Below are 9,846 nucleotides of genomic sequence, written 5' to 3' on the forward strand. Positions count from 1 at the left end.
AACTTCCACTCCTTCAGAAACCAAATCAGCAAATTTTCCCTTTGAAAAATGAGCATGAAAAGGAAAGAGAAGACACATAATCTCCATTTCTAGAACAGAAGCAATTTCCCCTGGTGTTGACTAGAAAATAAGGAATGTCTTCCCCATACAAACAAAATGGAGACATTAATAATAATGGTGAGAATGCATTGAGTGTCATATGGGCTTATATTTGTCATTTATACTCTTTCATTAATAAATAATTTTAGTGTTCTAAAAGCACATGAAAAATCTAGCTACCTTTCATTGCTATATTAGGTATCATTTTTTTTTTTTTGCTTCATTTCACTCATTTTAACAAATATATGTTGGGTGCCTAGTATGTCTAACTCACTTTTCTAGGCAATGGAGTACAGCAAACAGCGAAACTGACAAAAATCATTGTCTTCTTTGAGCTTACAATCTAGCAAAGTTTTCCTAGGGAGTTTTACAGGGAGATGGGCAATAAATAAGACAAATACGAAAAGACATAGCATTGAGGGGTGACAAATGCTATGAAGAAAAATGGAGCATGCGAGGTGTGGGAGTGGATTTCAATTTAGATAGTGTGGCCGGTGAAAGCCTGACATTTCAATAAAGATGTGAAGGATCGAGGAAAAAGCCATGCAGGTATCCGGTGGAAGACCATATCAGGGAAAGAGAAGAGCAAACATAAAGACACAGAGAGGGATAAAGAGGGCAGAGCAGGATAGAATCCTGAGAACAAGGGAGAGCTAAGAGGTCAGAACCTTTACTGGGAGCCCGTTACCATGCAGAGCATTGGGAGGACTTGGGCTTCATTCTAAGTGAGGTGGAAAGGTTCTGATCAGAGGAGAGATGCAATCCACCTTATGTTTGAGCACAGTCATGCTGGCTGCCATGTTGAAAGTGGGTGGAAAGGGAGCATGTGTGTAAATAAGTAGCTGGGTCAGGAAGCCCTTGCAGTAACCCATGGGAGAGGCTGTGATATCTGGGTCCAAAGAGGTGACAGTGAAGGTGGTGAGAAGTAGTCAAGCTCTGGGTATATTTTAACATTTATTGACAAATTGGATGTGTGTGAGGTTTATGAGAAATAATGAGAAAGGGGGATGAGAAAGAAAGAGGGATTAAGGATTACTCAGTCTTCATGTTAGGTTAGGCAATTGACCACGTGAGGCTGGAGTTCAGAGAAGCTCTCGGTTGGAGATTTAAGTTTGAGATTTACCAGCATACTCTTATATCTTTGCCATGAGACAAATGTAATCACCATGCAAATTCAGGGGTAGCCTTTTTAACATTTTTAGAGATGAGGAAAAGGAAACTGAATGGAAAGGCCAGGGTATTGAGGATAAACCTGAGAAGTGGTATCCTGGAAGACAAGTGAAGAAAGTCATTTAAAAAGGAAGCAATGATCGACTGTGTCCTAAAATCAAACCAGAGACATGACTTTGAATTTAGCACTGTAGAGATTGTTTCTGATCTGATAAGAGTGGTTTCAGTGAAAGAGAGGGGTGAGAGCTTGGCTGTAGTGGCCTCAGGAAAAGAATGGGAGGGTGGAGATCAGAGACTGCTCTGTGGACAACTTTCAAATTTTGCTTTAGATGGAAAGTGAGAAATAGGGTGGTATCTGTAGGGGTGAGTCCTGAAAAGGCTGTTTTGTTTTTTCGATGGGAAAGTTAATAGCATATTTGTAGACTGACCTTCTTGTGTGTATCTGGGGATTAGATGCCTAAATGCTGAGAGAGATCTGCAGGGATGGGAGTTTTGATTGGAAGTCAAGTCTGTTTGAACATATCATTCTGGACCATGGGGTCTTAGGGAAATGTCAGTGCTGTACTGGATGACATGAGAATACTGGCATCACAGAAGGAGAGCAGACGGGGCACCAGAAGATGGATAGAGCAGCAGAAGAGGAAGGCCTCCAAATTAAATATTGCCTATTTGCATTTTGCATAAAGTTTAGATTACTGCAGTCTCTATAGAGTTGGTGAAAAAATCTTCCACATGCTACCAAAATTCAGTCTAAATGGAATCTTTACAGAATTGTTTTTAATAAAAATATAAATCACCTTTTAATGTTCAGGTCATCTCTGTGGGAAAAGTCATTTTGAATGGGTTCAGTGGTGGAGGAAGGCCTTTTTCATGAACTGGACAATTTGAAGGTCAGTCTGCCTTCTGCTGAGGGACTAGAACAGTGGTTTATATTAATTAACATATCTCTGTAACACTGTTACCAGGAACTGGGTCACCAGTAATGTAGGTGTTCTGATAAATCAGCAGTCCAGCTAACAAAGACCTACAACATAGAGTTTAAATTGATTGTCAATGTGGAAGCAAGTTGAAGACTGGGTATATTGTAGCTGTTGAGATGAAGACTGGATGGAGGGTCTCTTATCACCCAGCACCTCTGGTGCTGGTGGCTTTGTCTGGATGCCACAGATTCAGGAACTGATTCTCTTCTTTCCAGGAGGAGAGACTTTATTTCATCCATTCATACAGACATCCAGAGGAGGTTCTGCAGAGATAACTCCTTTCAATCATGGGATTGGGAGACAGACTAAGCAATTAATTAATCAGAGAGTTGATGAGAGTTGGGGAGCCTCCAGGTCTCACTGTCATCATCTTTGAGAAAGCCACATATTGCCCATATCTCTGAAGAGTAGAATACACATTCTTTAGGGCGTAGCATCATCCTGGACAAACTGCAGATATTTCACAGTGCAGCCTCTCTTTTTACAGCTTTTGTTTCAGAAAATGCTTACAGTGGTCTGAATCGATGGAATGGCCCCTAGTACAAATTACTGTTTGTAACTTTGGGAAACAAATTATCTACCCTGTGGTCCCACTAGGCAAACGGGTATAGAATTGTTACTATGTATGCTGTGACCTAATGTAGATATAATAATAATATGGAAAACAGTGAAGAAGCTTAAGGAGAGATGATTATGTAAGAGACATAGATAATGATTTATTTATGAGTTATCAATTTTAAGCTTTTGGATTACACTACTGATTGATATTCTGTGTCTCTGTTCCCCATCATTTCAGGTGCATAGGATACGCTAAGACGTAAGGATGTAGCAAGAAGAAAAACTTATGCAAAACTGTTTGTAGTACTAGTAAAATAAGCCACTTTGCCTTGTTGATTAATATATTAAAATGAATATTACAAGTATGTGATAGAATTCACCAGCATGCAAAAATTGAAATCATGTCACCAACATAGTGATGAAAATAGCACTTCTATCACAGTTTAAAAGTTGGTTTTATTTTTCTTTTCAGGATTTAAAGTGTTAAACTCTTCATTTTGGACAGATGATTAGAAAGATATAGTTCTCCTGATTATTTTTATACTAGAATAATCTTTCATTATTAATCCATTTAAGTCTTATCTCAAATCGGTTCATCAGTGCTACCAATTAAAAATAGAAAATGTATGTCTTCAATTTCAAGAATTAAAAATAATGCCTTGGGAGTAGCATTTTTTTCCTGTGGTGAGAGGATTGTTGGGTTTTCCAATTAAAGAAGTCTCCATACTGGAAATGAGTAGTCAATTATGAAAATTATTTTTGAATAGCCAATTTGCATATCCCTAATTGTATTCATTTCTTTTGAAAGGCTGAACTTGAATTTATGATGTTTTGATTTGGTTAACCCTGCACTGGTGTTATTAATACTATTGCCAACAAGGTTCCCTTATGAATGGGGCTTTGAATGCCTTACCTGAAAAATGTTTGAATGATAAGTAGGTTTGTTTTATTTAATGAATGAAAATATCTAAGGATTTACTAGCAGTTTTCTAGATTTGCATTTTGTAGACTACATTTTATTGGATTGACAGTAACTTCGCTGAGCCACTTACTGCACTCGCATTTGGACTTTTCCACATCAGCTTTGGACTTTCCCACTTTTCCAATGAGAGACATTGGAAGTTTCTATCATGATGCTGTTTGCTGGCCAAAAATGTAGATTCATTTGGGGCTGTCTTTGCCATTTATATGGCAATGTTTGCACAATTACTTGGTTATTGAATGTTGCCTGTATTTTAAAACAAATGACTTGAAGACTGACAATTAAATGTTTTATAATAATGATGAGACACCTAGTTCTTCTATGAAATAAATTTGAGATGAAGATTGGAATAAATAAAGTCCTGACTTTTAGTTTCATTGGACTTAAGCCAGTCAACACGGAGTTAGTCATGAAGGAAAAGACCAAAATTACAGGCATGAATCCAAATGGGAAAACTACGTGTACAAGATAAGCACAGATTGCATATAAATATACATGTGTATGTATGACTCTGCTTATTATGGTTGTATCTAAAAGGACAATTAGCAGTTTTATCATGTCTTTAGCTCTTTGACACTGGAATGTTCTCTCCTACCATGTAAGTCTGTTGTTCACATTCTGCATATTCAGCTTTCATGTTTGACAATACTCTTAAAAGAAAGAGATGCTGATGTCCTGTTAGGCACATTAGAAAGGAAAGTGAGGGGAGGAGTGGGCCATTTCATTCCTTCCAGAAGGTTAGCCAAAAGTGGATCTCTATTCCAGGAATATACAAGCAAACTGTTAATTATTTCCTGACTGTGACCCCTTCAGACATAATATTGAATTAAGAGTTGTGATACAGTAACATTAAAGTTTTCAGTTTTAAGAGGTCCTTTATTAGAAAAAAAAAGCAAATAAAGATCACAACCAGCTAGATAGTGTCCATGTGGTATGCGTGTCCTACAAAGTAATTAGTGTTACTGGATTTGTTTGTAGCTGATTGCTGTGTTTGACGAACAAGAACCACTCCACAAGATTGAGAGCCCCAGTGGAAACCCGGCAGGCCGGCAGAGCCCAGATGCTTTTGAGACGGAAGTGGCTGCCCAACTGGCTGCATTTAAACCAGTCGGTGGGGAAATTGAAGTAACCCCTTCTGCTCTGAAATTAGGTAGGTGTGTTTTTTAAGTTGTCTGCTTTTCATCTGGTTGAAATACATCATCTTGCTGTCTATGAGTTGCTTCCACTTTATGACTGACCCTGTTAATATTTGCCTTTAAACCTGGACTGTCTTTCTGTAAATTATTTTTCACATAGATGTTTGCAGCTGCTGATGCTCAGGCAATGGATGCACTTCCTTCTTGAATCACGGGTGAACCTGAATTGCGTATCCTTGACCTGACAGGGCAGGAGTTAGACTACATGCGGAGCTTCATCTGTAGCGTGTGTGTGCTCTGTGTCCTCAGTTGCTCAGTCGCGTCCGACTCCTTGGGACCCCATGGACTGTAGCCCCCCAGGCTCCTCTGTCCAAGGGATTCTCTAGGCATGAATACTGGAGTGGGTTGCCATGCCCTCCTCCAGGGGTTCCTTCCAACCCAGTGATCAAACCAAGGTCTCCTGCATTTCAGGCAGATTCTTTACCGTCTGAGCCAACAGGGAAGCCCATAGTATGTGAGGACCATTTAAATGTTTTTAAAAGTCCCTGAAAAAAAGTCACTTGGAAAAAAACTAAGCGTTATCAAGGATTCCAGGCTAGAATAAAAGATCACTTTCTGTTTTAGCCACTTTCTTCTCCACCAACTGTGTATCTCAAGATTTGGGGAGAAACATTTTGAAGTTAGTTTTTTAATTTCTGTCCTACTGATTTATTCCAGGCAAGTGATTCTGTTCAGAATGCTCATTTGTTACATTTGTTTTGAAGGTGTTGGAAGAAAGAGAAAATAAACATTCTTCTAAAATTTTAGTGAATTTCTGACTCCAAGATAAATAATGTCAATTTTGGTAATATCTCTTAAAGATATTTTAGGTCAGTTTAAAGCATAAAGTTTTGAAAATCCACTAATATTATGTTACTTAAAACCACTTTTTATTCATATTGAATGTATGCATACATTTTGAGAACACTCTTAAGCACCGGTTATAGGTTAATTTTCAAGCTAGAACAGAGGTTGTTTTTTTGCAAAACATATGCTTAAAATTGTAAAGACTGTGCATAGTACAATTTTTGCCATTTGAAACAAAATAGATTGTAAAGTTTATTTTACATGCCAGGATACCGAGTATCTATATATTTTGTACTGATTTTCTGGAAAGCATCTATAGTACCCCTTTTAAAATAAACCAAGTGGAAATGAATGACCTGTCATCTTCATAATTTTCCTCTATCTTTTGGAAATCAACCTAGCAGAGCAGTTTCTGCTGGACCGCAGACATTGAAGGGCTTAGTGGCAGCTTCTTTTCATCTGGAGCGAGGTTTGTGGCAACAAGCAACCTCACAGCCCTATCATTCATTTGCATAATGGATGCCTTTTTATCCATTATGCAAATAGTATGGGAGGAAAATTAGGCAATAAGGGAAGACGAAAGGAGAAAATTGCTCTTGCTTGTTTTAATATACTATTTATAAGCAAGCTCTGGGGTCTTCAAAAGTCTCAGCCTCAGAGTACTGCCTGTGCCTGAGAATTTGTTTTTTCACCTTTCTCTTATGAGCTTTCTCAGGTTAAAAAAAAAAAAAAAAAGGTTATTTTTCTTTAGCTTTTTTAGCTTCTTTTATTGAACCATCTGAGCAATTCAATGTTCAATGGAGAAAGAAAAGCAAGTTGAAATTCCATATCTTTGAAAGTGGACTTTCTGCTTCTTCAATACTCATTTTGGATCAGACAGAGAATAATATATATTCAGTGGTAATTATATTCTAGGCACAGACCTCAAGGCAGTGCACCAAGTATTCTAAACCCTGTACTCCTGACAACTTATTTGAGCCTCACGATACTCAGTTGGGTTCTACCATCTCCCTTATTTAAGAGATGAGGAAACAGGCATTGAGCAGTTACGTAACTCCTCCAAGTCACATAGCTGTTAGGTGGAGAACTTAGCATTTGAACCCTTGCTGGTTCCAGGTCAGGAATAACTGTGCTGTGCTGTCTTTCATATGCTATTTGTAAAAGAATATATTGATATAATCTTCCTTAGAGTCATTTTGTGAATATATGCCAAATCCTGAAAATGCTTTACCCCTTGGCGTCAAATCCCGTTTCACTGAGTGTCATAGATGAAATGGTGAAATTGGCCAGCCTTCACTATTGGGTGGTCAGTGTTGCCTTCCAGCCATTTAGTCTGAAACGGTGGAGATCGCTGCTGTTTCTCCTTTTTCATCTTATCATCCACACTGTCTTTAGCCTTCATGTCCAGGAGCATTGAAGCAGGCCAGAGCTTTCACATTGATCTGCACTAGGCTCATGATACTGCAGAGGCCTCAAACTGACCTCTTTCTGTACCACACCTGCTTTCCCCAATCCCTGCCTCTCCAGAGTGGCCTTCCTAAGTCACAAATCTGATTAGATAACTCCTCTGCTTAAACAACTTCCAGCAGCTTCCCCACTGTGAGGAGGACCGCGTCCAAACTCGTTAGCGAGCTGATACAGATGGTCCCTTGGAATTAGATGGAGAAATCTGGGCAGGGATGAATGACGAAGAAATCATCCCCTGTCTACTCTAATGGTTCTCTCGGACTCTGCACTTTACATTTCTAGAATTTTAAAAGCAAAGAAAAAAAAAAAGATCATGTGTTTCTCAGATAGAAAAATAAAAGACAGAAGCAAAGCCACCAGCTTTGGTATCTGCCCATTCTGTTTTCCCTTCACTGTCCTCAGGGCGGGGTGTGGTTATGGCTTGGGCACAGAGAGATGGGGGCTCTACTTGGGAGCAGATACAGGGTCCATGAGTAGCTCTTCTGAGAGGTGGCCTGGCTGTACTGCCAGGCCCACCCTGAGACCTTGTTTAGAAGATGAATTGGGCAGGGAGGGAGGGCTGTAGTTGGAGGAGAAGTAGCAAGTGCATTCTAAGTATTCATCATCACAGAAGGCAAATAAAATGCCAAACCCCAGCCCATCCTCTCTGCTTCCTACTCACCTCTCAGAGGCTACTGGAACTGGTTCTACTTCTCATGGGACTCTTTGGCCCAGGCTGGTACAACAGACGTGGGGCTGATTCTCCCTAGTTTTCTCACTCTTGAGATCCATTCTTGACAATGAGGAATTTAACCATGATTGGTTCACATGCTTATTCTTACTTAAAGAGACACAGTTTAACCGATTTTGGGAATCAATACAGTTTTCTCTTATTGGTGATTGTTAATCACCAGTAGTGTAGGTTTTACTGATATTGAAATAAAAATGTACTCAACATTCAGTATAATTTTTATATCTCTTTTTCCAATACAAGTTCATCATCAACAGTGTCCTACTAAAGATTCACAACCTTCCTCACATACATGCAGACAGTGCTTGGCCCTACCTTTTTTTTTCTTTATCTCCCAAGATAAAATAACTTATACACAGAACATGCAGAAAATTCGTTTTCAGGAACTCATACAGATCCAGCCCCTCATTTTCTGCCCACTTTTATTACTGGCCACTCTTCCACAGTCAGTTTGACCTACAGCTTCCAGAAGCCACTTCTTGTTGTTTTTAATCACTGTCATGTCTGACTCGTTTGCAACCTCGTGGACTGTAGCCCACCAGGCTCCTCTGTCCATGGGATTTCCTAAGCAAGAATACTGGAGTGGGTTGCCATTTCCTCCTCCAGGGTTCTTCCCAACCCAGGGATCAAATCCATGTCCCCTGTGTTTCCTACTTTGGCAGGTGGATTCTTTACCATTGAGTCAGCTTGGGAAACTCCACACGTGGCTTGCTACTTTCTTTCAAACTTCTGTTTTGTAGTTAGAATTTCCTTCCCTGGCTCTCACTCTTTTCCTTCTTTTTAACTTGGTGAAATTGTATGCACTTTAAAACTCAGTTTCAAATATGACCTTGTTTGTGAAACCTCATCCAAATCTTCAAGACAGTATGGTAAGTTTGCCATAAATCTATTTGTTAATTCTTCAACAAGGGATACAAAGATGAATAAACTTTCTACTGACCGAAAGGAATTCATAGTCTTGCATCCTATGTAAGCTAATGGGGTACATATTAAAATTTTTAGTTTGTAAGACAAATGTTAAATCAAGTGGGCAACCACATAATTCCAACTTCATTCATCTAAATTATTTCCTACTATTTATTTTCTAATGGATTTTCTAATGTAATGCTAAATGAATAAGTCCTGACTCAGCCCTACCCAGCAAATCTTTCTAGCACTTCAAGACTTTAATGTTTCTGAAGTTGACCAGTGCATTGTACTGTGTAGACTAGAGATTGCTAACCTGAGAGTCTAGTTAATAAAAGGGAATGTCAAACAAACACCAGATAGAATAGCAAAGAATCATATCCACAGGGTCTTCTAGACTTTCGAATCATCTAGTTTAGGAATTTTCCAAGTCTTATATGCAGAACCCTACGGTACTTAACACATTTTGGAATTTCAGCAGACATTTGATTCTAGTTAATAACATTTATTGGGCACTTAAGTTCTGGATGCTATTCTAATGTATTCACATTCACTCTTTGAACACATATGATTGGTTATGCTAACAGGGCAGAAAAGGATGCAGAGGGCTGTTGAGTAGGCAATAGAGAATTCTAATACTATTTAGAAGTCTTACAGCAAAGAAACCTACCTTCACTCAAAAGAATTGTTAGCACCTTTTAAAGCAACTTTTGTGAAAAGCTGGTCTTCTAATAGAGCTATCCCACATTGAAGGTCAGGAGGGGCGGTGGTGAGGAGATACCCCTTGTCCAAGACAAGGAGCAATGGCTGCGCTTTGCTGGAGCAGCCGTGAAGAGATATCCCACGTCCAAGGTAAGAGAAACCCAAGTAAGACGGTAGGTGTTGCAAGAGCGCATCAGAGGGCAAACACACTGAAACCATACTCACAGAAAACTAGTCAATCTAATCATACTAGGACCACAGCCTTGTCTA

General features: G+C 39.1%; 1 protein-coding gene across 2 annotated transcripts in view; it reads left to right on the forward strand.

Moving 5' to 3' along the window:
* The window catches only part of PARD3B (par-3 family cell polarity regulator beta), a 1,088,076-nt gene that overhangs the window by 384,717 nt on the left and 693,513 nt on the right, over positions 1–9,846 (forward strand). For both annotated transcript variants that reach the window (XM_010861024.1, XM_010861023.1), the window contains exon 3: positions 4,768–4,939. In XM_010861024.1, the coding sequence (XP_010859326.1) occupies positions 4,768–4,939 (172 nt within the window). The remainder of the gene's footprint in view (positions 1–4,767; positions 4,940–9,846) is intronic.

This window comes from Bison bison, unplaced genomic scaffold, assembly GCF_000754665.1.
Source record: "Bison bison bison isolate TAMUID 2011002044 unplaced genomic scaffold, Bison_UMD1.0 scf7180017864471, whole genome shotgun sequence".
Lineage (NCBI taxonomy): Eukaryota > Metazoa > Chordata > Mammalia > Artiodactyla > Bovidae > Bison > Bison bison.